This window comes from Rattus norvegicus, chromosome 3 (genome assembly GCF_021556685.1).
Source record: "Rattus norvegicus strain SHRSP/BbbUtx chromosome 3, alternate assembly SHRSP_T2T, whole genome shotgun sequence".
Taxonomy (NCBI): domain Eukaryota; kingdom Metazoa; phylum Chordata; class Mammalia; order Rodentia; family Muridae; genus Rattus; species Rattus norvegicus.
The window spans coordinates 129,802,534-129,821,645 of record NC_141536.1 but is presented as its reverse complement, the minus strand read 5'-3'; the positions used below and the strand labels follow the sequence as shown (position 1 = coordinate 129,821,645).

Below are 19,112 nucleotides of genomic sequence, written 5' to 3'. Positions count from 1 at the left end.
TTATTATCTTGAGTATTTCTTATATACATTTCAAGTGTTATTCCCTTTCCCGGTTTCCGGACAGACATCACCCTCCCCCCTCCCCTTCCTTGTGGGTGTTCCCCTCCCAAACCTCCCCCCATTGCCACCCTCCCCGCATAGTCTAGTTCACTGGGGGTTCAGTCTTAGCAGGTCCCAGGGCTTCCCCTTCCACTGGTGCTCTTACTAGGATATTCATTGCTACCTGTCCTTTCTTCTTTTCAACTTGTGTCAGTAAACTGTCTTTTCTCATATAGCATATCCCCCTAATACTACACATACACACATACACACACACACACAACACAAATAGGAAAGGTTTTTAATCAGTTAGCATTGTCATTAACATGAAGAATGTTTGCTAGAACTGTGAACACGAGCTGTGTATTATCTAATACGTGGTATAAGATACCTTTCCCTTCCTCTTCGTATATAAACATACTCTTCTCTTAATGTGTACCTAGAGCTCAGGTCCCCTGAACTCCAAAAAATGGATTAATGAAAAGAAGAAATTACAAATGTTACCATGATGTCTTATTCATAGACCTCAGCTTTTCTTAGTCTAAGTCTCTAAGTCCTCGACCCTGGCCGCCATATATCTACTTAGTAAGAAATAGCACAATAATCAAGCGTGTTGTAATTCAGGAAGTATTTCAGCATTGCCTTGGAACTTCTAGGAACTAGTCATTGTTATTTGAATTATTATTTTTTTGCTGTACTATATATTTTAAAACTGGTCACTGTTAAATTAATTTTTACATTCATATCAGTGGACATTTTTGGTCTTGCTGGTCTGTCAGATCCCTTGAACATTCATCTCTCATTTTAGAAGTGCTATAGAAACTGCATCTTGGAAATTCACACCTAGGTGCATTTGAATGTGATATGCTCGAGTGCCAAAATATATTTGCATCTATTCAAGTACCCTGAAAGAGGGAACAGGTGATTGTCTGCAGAGTGGAGCTGAGGAGCCTTTGATAAAATTTTCATCTGCTGGAGGGCTGCTGTGGTTTGTTCAGTGACAAATTAAAGAGGACTTTTAGTGGAACTGAAAAGGAAAATAGGTTTTTGGGGGTTGAGCCACAGGATCCAGCTAAGGCAAAGGACCTGTATATGATACAAAGTGTCTAAGATACCAGTGTCTGTTCCCTGTGGACTCCCCTGTACTGGCCTGAGTACTCTTCAGATGCCTTCCTTGTGTTAGAGACCTGAAAACTGGGCACATGTCTTATATATGTGCCAGTTCAACAGATTTTTGGATGTCAAAGCCTGAGTTATCTTTAAAGAGAGAATGATTTTCCAAGTATGTGCCAGAGCAGTACCATCAGCATTGCCTAGGAGCTTACTAGATCTACACATTCCTAAACCCTCTGCTGTAAAAGATGTGGGGACGAGGGCCCAGTGATGGAGCTCTTTATGTCTAGAGGTAACTGTGATGCATGCCTCTATGTGAGAACAGCTGACTAAACTTGTTTTGCTGAAATCAGATCTTGGCACCCTGGACATTGGTAGAAAAGTAACTGTTTACCTGTCTCTACTTTCTTTCCTGTTCACTCACATCTAATTTTTAGTCTCTCTGATCCTTTCAACATCTTCAGCTTCACATTGCCTAAGATGGCTTCACAGTGGGTCTTGTCAGGGACTTCTTCATGGTTACCAGTTGGGAATTTGCGGAGCTTCTGAATCCACCGATGTCTCTCTGTCTTTACAGTTGGAAAGTTTGCTGCTGCTGTTTGTGTAAAAACATTTCCCCCTATCATGCACACTTCTCTTTCCTTTATGTCTCTAATCCCATAAAAATTAGATACTTCATTTTTTGTGTCACAGTCTTTTGATGCTCTATTTACTGTCTTTAGTTTGAGATTTCCTCTATGTCTGTGACCTGTGAGGCTCTTCCCACAAGGCTTTTGCTTGTTGTGATTCTTGGTGGCAATGTTTAATTTTTTTTTTCATGTTTTGTCTTTTGTTGAACTTTTAATTTTTCTGATGGTTTTAAAGTCAAAATACTTGTTCAAACATGTTTATAATTGATAACTCAGAGTCTTTATCAACATCTTTGTTGTGTCAGAAGTACCTTGAATTAATCGTCTTACTTGCTCACTGGCATCTTCCTGGTTTTTCCTTTGTTAACAATGATGGTTTGAACCTGGAAACTTCTGAGCATTTCCTTATGGGACAGTAAGTTTCATCTAATTCTCACATGTTCCCTCATTGGCCTCCTGCCTAAGCGAGAAGAGCCTCAGCTGTACAGACTGTGCTGTAGCCCCCATACTGACTCAGTGTCAAAGCCACTGCATTGCTAGTCCACATAGCAGTGACTCTGCCACCACTGGCTGGCCAGGTCCCTGAGCAGATCTTTGCTCTTGGCTAATCTCTAGGCTGAACAAGCTACTGAGGCCTGGGGCTTTGTGTGCACATGTGGTGCTGAATCTTGGAATTCCTACTGCGTCCCAAATACTTTAGTTTTTTTTTTCTTTGTTCCTCCTGTTTCTCTCCTCCAAATGGAAATTGGAGCTTTCTTGATTCTACTCTTTCGTTTTTTGTTTTTTTTTTTTTTAAGATTTATTTTATGTATGAAAACAGTGTTACTGTCTTCAAACACACCAAAAGTGGTCATCAGATCTCCTACAGATGGTTGTGAACTACCATGTGGTTGCTGGGAATTGAACTCAGGACCTCTGGAAGAGAGAGGTCAATGCTCTTAACTGCAGAGCCATCTCTCCAGCTCCTCCACTCTTTCTTCTACATTGAGTATTTATATCTATCTATATCCAGGGCAAAGAGTCTAAAGGCTACCAAGAGGGTTAATACAGCCAAGGGAGCCTGCTTCACTGTCCTGGGTCCAATAACCCAGAGACCTTTTGCTGTTTCCACTTGCAACCAGGGACCTTCTGGCTTCCTTTCCAAACTAAAGCAGAGGGTTTCTCCTGGAGTTCTTACTTCATACCAGTAAGCATATTTGAGTTTCCTCCTAGTCTGAGCCAAGAATACAAAAGTGGTCATTGTCAGTTTGGTTGCACTTTGACATCCAAAGCCACTCTAATCTCCATAGCAGTGTTAAACGCTTTGAAGCACTGCTGATGTTAACGATAGGCCTGTATTTTAAGCACTCTTTTTAGTGTTTGTTTTGCATTGAAATCAGCTAAGGTTCTAGAATGAGTGACTCTTATTTGACAGATCTTAGAACCTTCCCTGCTGCCTTGGTACCTTGAGCTAAGTCTGTCAACTAAGCACCAATTTTTTAACTTGCAACTCGCTCTACTGCCTTTATGGCAGTCTTTCCATCAGTTGTAGACATAGTGGTCATTCTCAGGATACTCCAGCAGCTACACAGAACTCCTCATTCATGGCAAGGCGTCTGTGACATGCGACTCCAGTTGTGGAAAATTGCACCATAAGACAGGCAAGCCTTGATGAGCTTGAGATAGCCCAGCAGTCCTTCTTCAGCAATTTTGTATTGATCTTGAATTATTCCATGCTCAATGCACATTTTCTTTGGGAAGGACCAACGTGCCCCATATAGGAAACACTGTTTCCCCCATGACATTTTAAAAATAAAAATATTAGCCTATCTCACTCATGCACACTTCTAGGATTTTATGGGGAAGAGTGACTGGTACATCTTGAAGATTTAAAAGCTCTTCACTCAGTTCATACACAGATCATCAAATAATCCTTGGTGGTTATTTGACTGGGAATGTCAATAGCAAAGACGGAAAATCAATTTCCTTTCTTGTCCAGAGACCCAAAATCTAAGCTTTCAATTTTAATTTTACTGTGAAAAAACTGAAGGGTAAAGTGATTCATCGAAAGCAGGAAGTTATGCCTCCCCTCCGAATTTGGAATGTGAACACTTATAAGGAAGGTGTCAAGGCCTGTGTGGCTTTCTGGTAAAGTGTCATATACATTTGTTACAATCACAAAAACTAGTGGCCTAATGGCTGCTCTGGTCGTGACATCTGCTGCAGTTTGACATTGATACTCAGTGCCTATCTGTCATGCCCAAGCTAGTCAAGTCACCCTCAGGTCTTGTCTGAATTTGTTTTCAGAGTCTGCTTAAAACTGCCCATCCCCTTTAACTTCTGTCTTTCTCATCTCACTTCCCAAAGCCATTTTTGAGACAGAATTACTGTAATCCCTGTGCCTAAAGTAATAACCATTATTAAGAGTGTAAAGTCCTAGGACATGCAACTTAATCTGCTCTTATGTATTGGTACATGTTATTGAAGATTAGATTCTATCATGATCCCAAAATGGTGCTAACATTGACATTCATTTCAATGTGAGATTTTTAAGCTATTTTAAATCTTTAAATCACAGAGAAAGTACTTATAAGCAGTTTCTTCCTCCTATAATCAGACAACAAAACCAGAATGTCCCAGCCCTTTGTTACCCAGACTTCTTGCCCAGCGACCTTTCAAAGCAGTATATGGTACTCTATGAGTCTGGATTCTTTGCCCATCACAACTCAAATGAAACCTCTTCGACCAAGTATCCTTTAGGAATGCAGCCTCTATGTGTGTTAGGTGGGATGGGGGTGGGGGCAGTTTTTAAATGATTTAAAATGTAAAATCAGGAGCCCTGAAGCAGGATCCTGGTTTTATTGTCTCAAGCCCCTCAGCTCCTGTTACCTTGGACTGTGCATCTTGGGACCACAAATGTTTCATGTGCTTGTATCAGCTATAACTCAAAATAAGGTCTTTTATACAGTTGCCTTTAAAATATTCATATGACAGCATTTAACAGAAAAATAAGTTCATTTATTTGTGTCATAGCAGAATTAGAAAAATCTCATTAAAATGTAAGGAGGGGTAATTACTTGTCATATTAACTATTGTCCCTATCTTCCCTAGGAATCACTGCAAACACACATATGCTTATTTTTTCAGCTTACTTGAAATTCTAAAATGAGAAAATCTCCTATGAAACCAGCTCTCATTCACAGAGATTTAAATGAAGGAAGCTCTCTACCTTTTTTAAACAAAAGGCTTTGTCTCCCTTTTGAAAATGTCATTTTCCTTTCCATTCCCTTTTAAGACTGTCTGGGATTTGTCTGTCTTTGGATATTTAACAGGCTCTGAAGTAATCTCAGAGAAGGCATCATATATTTCAGGGAGGTTTAGACATGCTCTCAAAATTACAAATTAAGTGTATCACAGAAAGTCCATCTGCTGCGATTAATCACATTAACCTCAAGCAAGGAGTCATTGACAGTTAAAAAGAACTTAAGGTCGTGAAGGAACGCTAGGAATTTTCCTGCTGATGAGTAGATGAGAACACTGAATTTCAAAGAAGTTTTTCCATTACTCCTTGGTCCCACGCAGACATTGTTGGTGTCAGAGGGAGTGTAGGGTGTGTGTGTATTGGGAGTGCGGTGGAAATGTGTGTGAAGGCCAGAGGTCAGTGTCTGGTATCTTCCTCAAATCTTATCTGCCTTATTTTTTGAGACAAGGTCTCTCAGTGAATCTGGAGATTAGTGATTTGGCCCCATTCTACTTTCCTCCATGCCTTCCCCACTGCTAGGGACACAGGGGAAGCACCAGGCTTGGATGTTTACACAGGTTCTGGTGATCCAAGCTCAGGTCCTCCTGCCTACACAGCAGTCATTTTGCACATTGAGCTATATTCCCAACCATCATCTGAATGTTACATCGATGGCCAGTCTCATGTCTGTGCGTCCACCCATCATTCCACGCTTTGCTATACCTGGCTTATTGCCTTCTTAGTGTATTCATGAGTTTCCTTTTAATAAGTCAAAACTATGTCATTGAACCCATTTCACCTTTTGTTTATTAACATGCTATATGTCTGATCTAGGTCCAGAGGGCAACCAATGAGATTTCCAAGTTCCTGTGTCCTGGAACAGAAAGGGATACACAGACAGTGGTGAATGGCGACTGTATAGACAGGGGCAGTTTTGGAGATGGAGCAGGGCACAGCTAGAGAAGCAGAGTAGATCTGAGACTCACAGGCTCCACAGGTGGTCAAGATCCTTCTTAGGTCATTGACTTTCTCAGCCACCCCTGCCTGCCCTGAGCTCTGTTTTTGGCACACATGGCCCTGGTTGGGCACAGGAGGGTCCAGACAGTCTGCCACTGGGTTTCATGTTCATCTCCATGCCTCTTTTTCTAGCCTGACTTTCCTGCCACAGAAGTCTGTAAGACCCTGTGTGTACTTGGTAAATATGTATCCTTTATGTCTCCTGTCTCCCCAGATCTTCCTTTCTTGCTTTGACCTCCACTCCTACACCTTTCCTCTAAACAGCACCCACTGGTAATTTCTAGTATCCATTTTAGCCTCTCTTGAAGCATTCTGCACTGGTGATTCCCCCTTAGCTCCTGCTTTCTCATTATTGTTTTAAGAGTTCAATCTCCCTTGCCTTGCCCTGCCCTGCATGCCTGTGTGTGTGTATACACATGGAAAGACATTAGGTGCACACAAATATATAATATCTATATTCTATCTATCTACCTACCTACATCTATCTATCTATCTATCTATCTATCTATCTATCTATCTATCTATCTATCTATCTATCCATCCATCCATCCATCCATCCATCCATCCATCCATCTATCTATCTATCTATCTATCTATCTATCTATCTATCTATCTATCATATATCTGTTAAAAGCTAGTTTCCCTCCAGGTCTCTCCTCTCCTCCCCTTCCTTTCCCTCCTCATCTATTTGTTTCCTTCCTCTTTACTTGAGTGGCATTTTCCCATCAGTGGCTTGATTTAGTAGAGAAAACTCTAAGATAGTATGATGGTTTGAACGAAAATGGTCCCCATAGGTCCATAGGAAATTGCACTTTGGGAGGTATGTCCTTGTTAGAGGAAGTTTGTCACTCGGGGGCAGGCTTCAAGATAGGTAGGTAGGTAGATAGGAAGGTAGGTAGGTATGTTGGTAGGTAGGTAGGTAGGTAGATAGATAGATAGATAGATAGATGGAATATAGATATTGCATATTCATGTGCATAGTGTCTTTCCATGCATGCGTGCGCATGCACACACACACACATATGCATACATGGATGGTGTGTGTCCTCATACATTTCTATAAGCATAAACATATATGTACATATCATAAGGAAGCCTCAGGCCTTCTAGATCATCAGGCTGTGTGTTTTTAATTTGCTAAAGATGTTTTAACGTCATTATTCTAAAGCTAACTGAACTCATGGTCTATTCTACCACATTACTATGGTTCTTTTCCAAGTGCTATGAGCCTATGTGGCTAGCATTCTAACTGGTTAGTCAGTCTACATGCTAGAGCCTTCTTCCTCAGCCTTCTTGCCTGGATGTGCCCTTCATTGAATTCTATTGCTTCTATCTCCTAAATGGCTTCCAGATTCTTTACTCTTCTCCTACATCGCCTCTCCCAGTCCTGAAGTGCCTTCCTCTAGACTCCTGAAGCTCATCTCTGTTGCCTCCTAACGTTTTTGCCATTCTTCTGTCAGCTGCAAAAGTTATCTTTCTGAATAGTGCTTTTCTCCCACATCTGTGTAAGACAGATGGCTTTCCCACTCTCTTCTGAAGGACTGAGGGGCCCTTTCCCTCCTAAGCTTTATCTTGTACAGTGACGTCCCTTATTCCCTCTGTCATATCCACATGCCTGTTTGCCAGTCTCTAGCTATCTTCTCTTCTCTCTTTTCCTGCTGAATGACAAAAAAAGGTGTACTTGACTACTTCTGGGTATGATGGAGGAGAAAGTTTATTGTAGATATTAGGGAGAGCATAGCTAGAGGCAGAAACATCATAGAGAGTGCAGAGTGAACACAGCTCTGAGCCTGGCCATGTGAGGAGAGTGAGGACAGGAGAGGGGAGAACCAAGAGACCAAGATCTGGGTGTACCCAAAATGTCTGGATTATATAGGGAAGAGCCTCTGTGGGAAGGGCAGCCCAGTCCCTGGGCTGTAGAATTCAGCCTAGGTGGCAGGGTTTGCCAGCCCTATAACAGGTAGGGACTGAGCAATGCTGGGAGAATCTCGAGGTCAGCTCTGCTTTGCTATGTTAAAAAGGCTCCTTGTTATCCCTTTGTCCTTGGAGACCTAATCTCCACTGCAGAACCTTTATATATGTTTCTCAAAACTCATCTCTAGCACTTCTTTTTAATTGATTAAAGTTTTGATACTGGGCATCAAATCTAGGGCCTGGTGCCTGACAGCCAAGCCCTCTACCAATATACTATGTCCCCATGCCATTAAAGTTTGTCCTCATCAGTCCTCTCCTCGAGGACCTCTTTCCTTTGTTCAGCCTGGTTCCTTTACTTTGTGGGAAGCTTTTCATTCCTTTACCCTCTCTGTTTACTGGTTATGCTCTGAAAGGCAAGGCATATGTTTGCTCTTTCCAGTTCTGTGTCCCTAGTGTTTATCATGATGACTAGCATACAGGAAATGTTCATTTGTGTATTTGCTGGCTACACAAATTAACAGAACTATCATATAAGCATGGCACATATTTTTGATTCAGTATTTCTTGAATGAAAGTGAGCCGTAGAAGGAGGCTGTTAATGGGGTCCATTGTATAGGCCAGGCTCTTGACACACATCTAAATGGAAATAATGAATTGTCATGGATAGTTTTGCTCTTGTTCATAAGTCCTGAAAGTGCTTTTAACTGCATGCAAATAACATAGGTAGCTGGATTATTTTTGGTGACTTAATGTGAGTTGAAATGTGTCTCTGAGATACTATTCTATTTTTCCATTAGCGTATTTTAACAATTTTCAACTTGCTTCACTAGGCATTTGATTAACAGAAGGAAAAAAGGAGTTGGATTAGGTGTAATTAACACCTGGAATTTGATGGCCTTTTTAATCTCTAATGTAACTTAAGCATATTAAATGTACATACTTCCTAGACATGACTGCTTAGAGTATGACTTTCTATAAGAGACAAAGCTCTGAGACTTGGTAGTAAAAGGATGGAAAACACCTTTCTTAATTACAGTAGTGGTAGACTCAGGTGTCAGTTTCTATGAGGAGATTGTTAGTGAGGAAAATGCCTACTGCCTTTGTGAGTCTCCTAAAACTGTCTTCTCTTCATGTTGACTGCATTCCCTGTGAAATAATGACTTCCACCGAACCCAGTTCTTCAAGGTTGTCCCAGTGCCTTGTGTCTGAACCTCAGTGGTTAATTGTATGGATTTGAAACTCCTGAGATCTCTCAGACAGTGGACTGAGTAGGTGGCAGCAGAAGTGGGGTAGTAGGATCCTCGCTAAAGCTCCAGGGTATGTATATGTCTGGGCTTGTGATGCCCCGTCAGGTCCAGGCCAAGACCACACCTAAGCAAGTGGCCATTGTTTGTGCTTAGTCAGCAGCAGCTCCAGGACTTGCACCAAGGGCTTTAAGGATCTGTTGATACTGTTCCCTCAACATGCTTCTGACTTTTCAAGGGAGGTTAGAAAGATACTTGAGTGTTTTTTGAAATTTTCTAAGTTTTTAACTTCACAATTAGTATTTTTCCTTTTGACATTTTCTGTGGGAAATACAAACACTGTGCGTTGGCCTTCATCACTGACCTCTAGATTGGGAACTCTGGTCTGTCTTTCCTTCAGTACGCCAGGTGCCCACAGCATGTCTGTTGTTTCTAACATCCTTTGGCTAGATTTGAACAGAGGTGGCTAGTCTCCTGTTTGCAGCTCAAACTTCCCAGTGGTCCCCACAGCCCTGCTCTTTTCTGTCTCCTGGATTCCAGTGAAACCAGCCTTGGCCTTTGGGGCATAAGTCTGCTTCTAGCTACTCCACTCTGTGCTTGGTACTTTGATGCTAGACTGTTGTACAGTCATTGCTCTTGATGGCCGACTCCAGAGCATGGGCCTTGTCTTTTTCAGGCCAAATTCTGAACACTATGTTCTGTCATAAGGTAATATAATTGCTCCAGCATGGACAAGACCACGAGTCTTGTGTTTAACATCACTTCTCTTAATTACCTTTGAGGCCAGGGAGCTCACTGCCTTCCACAGCTGACATGGACAAGTCTGGAACTGGGCAAGTCTGACTTTAGAAATTATTGCTTATTTGAGCTGACCCCTCCTCCTAGGCTTGGTCATTCTTGAGCATTGGCCTGGACTTCCCTTGTCCACTGAGCATTTGGTACTGAATGAAGACTGTGGCCAGGATCCTTTCCTGAGTATCTAATACAGACATTACATTTTTACAGGGTTAGTGACAGGAAGCAGCATAGCCCCCTGATTCTAACAGTTTTTAGCAGTAGGAATTTGTTCTCTGCCAGCTCTACTACGTTTCTTATAAATCTGCTTTTCTTTGAGTATCTACTTATGTAAGCATTGATAAACATTTCCTATGTTCATGATCACATGTTTTGCTTGATGTTACACCTCTTTAGAGATGTAGAGGGTTTTTTCTTCCAAACAATCACAAGTATAATTATCTGTGTATTAAGTTTAAAATCTCATAATAGGTTACAATGCTTAGATACATCACTTCTGCCTAAGTTGTTGTGAATATCGTGACACCCAGCTATAAAAACAAAAGTACATGCAGGTTTAAAATTAGCTTTCATGGGTGGGCCTTTGAGACTGAAGCCCCTCATCATTTTCAAATGCATTAGAAGAAGAACTCCGTGCTCTGCTGTTGCCTACCACTGATGTCACATTTCCTTCCATTCACTGTTGCTGTTCTTGTGTGTTCTAGGTGCTGTGATACTCTTGGGAAGAACCAACATGTTCCGCTTTAACCATCCGAAGGAAGCTGCCAAACTTAGGGAGAAGAGGAAGGTGAGGCTTGGGGGCTGGCCCAGGTTCGGGGAGGGTATCCTCCTGGGTCTACCACTTCACCTTCTGAGATAAAGCCTCTGTCAAGGAAGTTCTGTAACAGCTCAGTTCTAGGCACGTTACTTCCTGACCAGTAATGGAATCCAGGGTGCACAAGAAACAGCTGTTCCTTCTAGAACCTTCTTTCTAGTGTGCACATCCCCAGAGGAGCCAGGCATTGTGTGGCATTAAAGTGAGCAGTGACTCACATCTACCAGAATCTGTCTAAGTAACTTAGAACTGAATCACTCTTATTTCAGGTCAACCACAGTAAATTGGGTTTTTCCCCTTGGTAGCAGGCCAAGTCAGGGGTGGGGGTGTGGGGGAGTAGGACCATTGAAAGAGATTGGCTTGGTTAGATAGGGCCATTTAGAGGTTTCATAGCGCATGATGGTGGAAGATGGCTGAAGCCCACAGAAAGAGAGGAACAGTGATTGAGAAGGAAAGAAGTCTACACCATGTCCTCTCCTTAGACTCCTGAAGACACTAAGAACTGCAGTTTGCATTTTCATGATCTAGGAACGATGTTGAACTTAAGCCAAGACTCTGCCCTTTTATCTGTACAGCAGCTGTTATCACCCCACAGCTAGCAGAGTAGGAATTAGACCAAGACAGGCTGTCTGTAACACCCTTAGGACAGGTGGGCAACCAGTCCACAGCCCTGACCTGCAAGGTCTTGCCAGTCAAAGCCCTTATAGTAAGTAGTGGCATAAGGTGCTGGGTCACTCGGTAGTTGGAACATAGGCCTCAGTTGACTGGCAAGACCTTTGATAGAAAAGGAGAACAAAGCTACACCCCTCAGCCTAGTCCAGGACTGATCCAGCCAGTCAACCTTCTTGCCCTTCCTGCCCAGGGCCATTCTAGATAGTTTGTTTGGGCATGGTTCCAGAGATACCGGTATAGGGGAAGCCTGTCTGCCAAGAGCTTTCATTGGAAGCAAATAGAGCAGTTCTTACCATTTGCCCTCTCCTCCCCTTTATCTCCCTTTACCTCTGTCACTCATTACATGTGACCGTAGATGGCAACAGAGATGGAATTCTAACTTCTAACCAAATTTTAATGCACTGTGGCTATGAGGCTTTCTGAGTTATGAAATGTCTGCTCAATTTCCATTGTTAAGTGTTTTCTAGTGTATACAGGCCCAACTATCCCTCATTGGCAAGATATTAAGCATTCACCTGAGTGCATATCTCATTGCCTGTCACTAGCAGAAGGCAATGAATGCTAGCACTGGCTTCCTCATACCCACCGAGGTAACCATTCTACCCTGTATCTGCTATTAGAGTGGCCTCCTGTCCTCCTTCAGCTTGTCTATGACCGACCTCTCAAAGTCCTGTGAGAACCTGTCCGCAGTCATGTTGTATAACCCTGGGTAAGTGAACAGCAACATCTCTTTTCTGTGATTAGTACTGTGATAGTATTTATTATGCCAACTCATTATAGTCAATTGATGGCAATAAAACTTGGGCAAGGGCACCTCCTCAGCATATCAACCACAGTCATTTTCCAAGCTCCTTTCCAGCCAGTGCTATATGTACATAATTGTACTTAGTTATAATCACAGTATAAATGGGACTATGTTCTTTGATTTTTTTTTTGCTTAACAACATAATAAGCATTAGCAAAGATGGTTACAAGCTTCATTATCATTTCCATAACTGTCCAATATTTTAAGTTGGCACTTTGATTACCCAGTGCATGATCCCTTTGGCTTAAATGCTTTTATCTTGTTTTATAAATTATCTGTAATAACAGAGGCAGCCTTGATCTTAGACCATCCTATAGCCCGGAGAGTCATCTTTACTACATTCAGACATTGGGAGATAGCTTAAGACACAAATGGGAGTTTTTAAAATGGGCTTAGCAGCTGAGTGACCTTGAGTTGTCAGCCTCAGTGTTCAAGTCATTGGTGACTTCATCGGTAAGATGGCAGTGTTGATGAAAACGTCTGGAAGCAGGGAGCCAGATGAAATGCTTTTGGGTATTCCCCAGTCTGAAGTTGTAGAAGTTCATGCGTCCTACACATAAAATGATAGAGCTGAATGAGTGAGGTGAGGGCAGCATGTGTCTCTGAGCTGTCCTTCATCTCGCATTTACTCTGTGGCTGGCGTTGTGTCCTCTCAGTTCTCAGACTCACAGTGGCTTGGTTTACCTGTGGAGACCTTGCGCATGTGCTTGCGAGTTAGAGCTGTGGCTGTGCAGGTCTGTTTGACTCCTCGTTCCTGTCCTCACCTCATCAGTCCATTTGGCAGCCCTCGTTCCATGGCCACGGCCTCCCACTGCTCCTTGAGATCCAGTTGGTTGGTACTCCTGTAGTAGAAAGCCGATGTCTACAAGAGTAGTTGCTTCTCTGTCCTGGGAAGCGCCTTAAATCTTATCTCCACTTTGTTCCTTGTGGATACCAGCACACCAAAGCCCAGATCTTGTGTTACATGAGCCAAAGATAAGAGCTAGCTGGTGAGCCACAGGGTCTGTGCACTCCTACTAACCCAAACAGTGCGCTTTGTCTTCACCATGCAACTCTTCAAATTTCATGTTATATGCTCACTGAGAAAAGTTATAATCATTAAATAATTGTGTCTTGAAATAAGCCATATATCAGGGAGACTCTAAAATGTTAGAACCCTCTCAGAGCTAGTGAATCGACAGTCCTGAAGGCTTGAATACATGTGGGTTCTTAGGAACTTACAGTGGGGTTGGGGATTTAGCTCAGTGGTAGAGCGCTACCACTAGCAAGCGCAAGGCCCTGGGTTCGGTCCTCAGTTCCCAAAAAAAAAAAAAAAAAAAAAAAAAAAAATTAGGAACTTACACTGGTTTCCTCAGTTGCTAGAAGAAATGACTCGGGCTTTTATCAGTTAATGTCATCTGCTGGTGCTCAGCACTGATGCGGGCTTCAGTAGTGTGATCCCTTCTGTTGAGCACTGTTCATCTACTCAAAGACTTTTGCTTGGATTTGCTTCCAGCCCAAGACCCAGCACCACCATCCGCATCCTCTGTGCACCCTTTAGTTTATGACCACTTGGAAACTTAATGTGCCTTTTTTGTTAGCTCTGAAAATGAACGAGTGGTCTCTGCTCAGGTCACTAGTTCTCATTCTTTTATGTCTATATGTATGGCATTCAGTTCTGTTTCCTTCACAAAATGGAGAACACATAGTCCTATTAAAAGTGATAATATATTTTGTTTGATTAAAAGTTTAGTTTTTCCCAGTATTGATAAAAACAAAATTGTTGTTTCAGTGACTTCCTGTGGTCTAAAACCAAGAATTTAGCTAGAACCCACTCAGCATCCCTACTACCAGTACATCTTGACACATCTCAGCAAACCTTAGCACATCTCCGCACATCTCTTTAGAGCAGTAGTTCTCAATCTTCCTAAGGCTATAACCCTTTAATACAGTTCCTCATGTTGTGGTAGCTGCCGACCATAAAATTATTTTTGTTGCTTTTTCATAACTGTAATTTTACCACTGTTACGGATCGTAATGTAAATATCAGATATATAGAATATCTGATATGCAAACCCTCAAAGGGGTCATGACCCATACCTTGAGAACATGTTGGGCCTTCAGGACGTGGCTATGATTCAGATATGTCTGAAAGAACTTGTGCTGAAGGAGCTATTCTTGTTCCAGGGTCTGATCCTTGTTTTCCTGACACTTGCTCCTCTAAGGCAGCATGCAGATTTTCCCATTCTGCAGGCAATTCCAGCTTTCATCAACATCCAATGCCCTGTTTGGCACACATAGCTGCCTTTGTGCATCCATGTTTTATTACTCTTTGTGGAAGCAGTCCATCCTTCAGCAGTCTCTTTCTGAGAACTTCTATCCATCACACATGATCTAGGATAAGGCTCTTGGTATTGGCAATGTTGATGTCTATGCTAGTTGGAGGGGAGAATCAACCTGTAGATGATTAAAAGGTCAGAAAAATAAAAGGTGAAGTGAATGCCTTTAGGACAGTGTTTGTCGGAGTGGTCAGGGAAGACCTCCAGAACAAGAGATTTGTGATCTAAGTCTTGAGTAGAGTGAAGATGGCACTCATAAGGGACAGTTGTGGGATGGAAAATAGTTCAGAAAAAGGGAAGGGAACTAAATGCTTCAAAATAAGAAGTGGAAAGTGGACCAGAGGAAGTGAAATACAGGAAGAAGGGTGATACAAGGTATGGTGAGGCCCAGTTAGTGACAGCTTGTGTGGGCCCTTGTGGGACACTGAAGGAAGTGGTATCTTCCAAGAACACGGGCAAACATGGGAAGCCTTTGCTTGGGGCAGTAACTTGAAGGGCATTTACTATGGAAAATGTGGCCTGGAATCAGGATATTGTGGAGAAAGCTGTTTATTTAGACTGAATGAAAGACAATGGTGGTGTGGGTCTGGGCTTCAGAGGTAGGTACATAGGGAAGTATAATCAAGGAACTAAGGTGTAAGTGGAGATCCCCCAGTCTTGGGTGTAAGCCTGTGGGGTAGATGTTGTACCTTTCCAGAAATGGGCCAGACAAAGAAGAGAGTTCAGGTGTCAGGTGATAGAAGTACATAAGCATCTTTCTTGTTAGTTGGAAACTTAGTAAGGTGAAAGCCTTGTCTTACTCTATTTCAAAGTGCCAGTTATCTCTGTTTATTAACAAGTTAGCAAAGTCAGATTAAAATTTTACTAAGATAACTGACTCCTCTAGGGTTTTGCTTGTTTGTGTTTTGTTCTTTAATTTTCTTGGGCATGGACATTAACATTATTGGGCATGACATACATACTGTGCAAAGTAGTAGTATGGGTTCAATCCAAGAAAAAAAGTTACTTAAATAATCTCGCGGTCATATTCTGATCTTTGACAAAGGTGGTGGAAGGAGGGGAATGCTTTCTTTTGAAGTGGGAAAGTGAACAAAGTCAGACAGGAAATGCAAATGAGAATGTGTTTTATGCTGAATTATAGCTGGTGGCTTCTGAATGCTTCTGATATGAGCATGATGTATCCTCTTCACCTGGCTTCCAAAAGCAGACACATTCATGTAGTAATTGTTGGTACAAATTCAAATGAAATTATTTAATACTTCATCATACCTTCCTTCTTCCTGGCTTCCAGTCCCTGAACTTGCTACCTGCTGCAGAGAGAGATTACCCATGAATTAAAATATAATTGAAGAAAAATTGCCTACTCTGACTTATGTGTAGGCAGACACTTCATTATGAAATTGTTGGCTCTAGCAAGTGGGCAAAATGAAGCATAATTAAAGCTATAGCCATGCTGTTTATACCATTTTTTATGTTGCAGGTATAAATACTCTCATCATAAATTGAGCTAGAAGAACATTGAAAGAAATGTGTTTAATACCTGGGCCCTCATTAAAGAGTTGTTCAATTCCACATAATACACAGCTTGGACTCAGAGCATGCTCATTTCTGAGGGAAACTTCAGATTGTGATGTTCCTCCAAGCAGTGGGTATTGTGCAGTGCTGGGCTTGTGATAAGTATCGGACTTGGAGCTCTCTCTGGAGAGCCTGGGAACATGGGTTTGTCATACAAATGCATTTTGAATGAGCACAAGCTAGCATTGCAGTTCAGAGCAGAGTACAGCTGTGTCTGCAGCCTTCTCTGGGGATCTCTTAGGAAAGGACTGATGTACACGATGTACATAGGAAGGGTTTTTGTTCTGATGTCATGCCCCTTTTGGGTAGCTCTGTTCTAATATGTTGGGTGACACAGAACCTGTAGCTTCCCGTAGTAATCTTCAGGTTGACATCACCTGCAGTCAGTCTCTCAGGATCTGTATCAGTCTGATGCATGAGAGCCATTTGTCTTCTTTTTGGAGACCTAGTATTATTTCATTTCATCGCCCCCTGACTTTTGTGTAGCTTAGCTCATTCTCAGTGATGTAGAAGAACACAACCTGGATTGACTAGAGTTCTTGTCATCCAGAGGGCAGCAGGATTACAAGGAGTCTTAAGGAGAGCCATTCAGAAGGCTGTGGTTGGAGACTTTCTCCTGTGTAGTTGAGGTCATAAAGATTTTCCCAGCCTTGAGAAGGCCTTGCCTGGAGAAGAGAGAGGCAGAGTGCTAACTGAAGATTTAGTCCTCACCATCCACCTTCCAGAGACTCCAGTCACTGCTGTGACTTTGCACCAGGGAATTCACTCTATGATTTGCTGGTGAGCTGCATCCTTGCTGGTCCCTGACATGTTTGCAGAAGGAAGCCTGGTAGAGAGGTCCACTGCCAGAAACCTATAGCATCCCAAAAGAGAGCTGGGTAGAGGGAGTCACGCTGAGGCTATGGAAGAGATAGGAGTCAGCAGGTGAGAGCACTCTCTGGAAGCCAGATACTAGTAGCATTCAGTTTGTTTTGATCCCACAGAGCTGTTCTTTGGGACTTATATTTCTGTGTTTGCTGGGATGGATTTAAGGGTGCATATTGCAGCTCAGCTTCCTGAGGTAGGAACATAGTGTTGTATTTGAGATTGCTTTTATAGATTGTGATAAGCCTTTTTAAGAGCTTCTTCAGAGCCAGGTTGGCAATGCATGCCTACAGACTCTACTGCAGATGGATGCAGGAGGATTGAGCCTTCAGGATTAGCCTCATGTGTGTATTAAGTTCAAAGCTAGCCTGGGCTATTTTATTTCCTATATCAAAGCAAAACTACCTATCCAGAATGTATGTTCTAAATATATATTCCAGTACACAAACAAAAACTATTTTCTATGTACTAATATGTGGTAAGTACTTACATGTTTAGTAACAACTTTCATTTGTAGTTGTAGTAAAACAGACTTACTGTACTTCTTTTTACCATCATTATTATTTTAAGTGCACAGTATAGTCAAGTGCAGTGATGTTACTATGCAGGCAATCTCTAGAACATTCTTCTTATAAGAGGCAGTGCTGTGTTCTTGAAGCAATACTTTTGTGTTCATGACTTATTATCATTTTGTTGTTGTTTGTTTTCATGAATTTTACTTCTTTAGACATGTCACATATGTGGGATCAGAGTGTTTTCCCATTCCTGGTTGATTTATTTCACTTGGCAGATGTCCTTCAGGCTTTACTGGTTTTGTCAGAATGCCCTGTTTTCCGGTTGAGTAATATTCCTGTGTACGTGGATCTACATTTTGTTTGTCCAGTCATCTGTTAGTAGACATCTGCCAATGGTTGTGTCTACTGTTAGCTGTTGGGCAGGAGTGTACAGATGTCTGCGTGAGTCTTTGATGTCAGCTCTTCTAAGTTGAAGCCCAGAGTTGGGATTCCTGGGTCATCCAGTGGTTCTGGTTTTAATGTTTCAGTGCCCCCCTAGTTTGTTTTCCATCCTGGCTCTGCCAACCTCACACTCTTACAACAGCGAGGGTGGGTTCCAGAGTCTGACCCTCACCCACCTGTGAGAATTTCTGTTTTGATAATAGCCATCCCAGTCCATCCAAGAGGTGTCTCACCATAGTTCTTCAGCACTCTGTCTCCTTCCCTTCTGCTTTCTGAAGACTATCCAATTGTGAAAAGAGAGTGTTTAGAAATAGAGGAGGAAAGAACACCTTCCCACCTGGTAAGTGTTTTCAGTGGTGACAAGTGCACCCCTACTGTGGATGGAATTCCCAGTGATTACAAGCAACTCATTTCACATGTTAACACGCAACCTGTGCTGTGTTTACTAAGAGTTCATGGCCAAGGAGGAATGTGCTCATATTTGCACTGGAAGGAGTCACTGTGAAGGGCACTGAGAAGCTGCTGTAAGGTTGCTGCAAGTGATAGCTTGGAAAGAGGTAGTGGTAGAAAGAACCTAGAAGAGTGGGCTGGAAAAACAAGCCAAGCAGCCTACTTTGGGTCCTGGAAATTTAACTGTCTGTGGACTGAATAAGGAAAGCAGGTTGACTTCCAATCTCAGGCCTAAATCTGTGGTTGGATATTATTTAGCTGAAATACAAACATTTGAGTTGGGTCAGGTAGTCAAAGGTAGTGAGGATAAGGCCAACTTTGAGAAACTGAGCCTTGAACTTCTCAATACTGTGAGAACTGGCTGGTTTTCAGTCTTCTCTCTGCTTTCAGACATGCTATGGAGGAAGCTTGGGAATGTCTGTGTGGCCTGTAGGAAATACTCAACCTTGCCTATGGGATGGAGGCATTTCTCTCAGTTTAAAGAATGGCTGTTCCCAGCTGGCCAGGTTTTACTCATTTGTGTGCCTGGTAGGTGTCTCAGACCCCTTCACTTGCCCAACCTTATGCTGGGCACATATGATAAGGAAGGATAGACAGAGACTTGGTCACCATGGGGTATGGTTTAGTATGTGTGGAAGATGCTTGTAGGGTCTGTCCAGAATCACAGAACCATAGTGTTATCTTATA

The 19,112-nt window shown here is 42.3% G+C and overlaps 1 protein-coding gene across 19 annotated transcripts in view; it reads left to right on the top strand.

The window, feature by feature from the left end:
* Kif16b (kinesin family member 16B) overlaps positions 1-19,112 on the top strand; it is a 291,124-nt gene that overhangs the window by 153,368 nt on the left and 118,644 nt on the right. For all 19 annotated transcript variants that reach the window (XM_087652214.1, XM_087652212.1, XM_087652210.1 and 16 more), the window contains 2 exon segments: positions 10,676-10,758; positions 12,078-12,166. In XM_087652214.1, coding sequence (XP_087508340.1) covers positions 10,676-10,758; positions 12,078-12,166 — 172 coding nt within the window.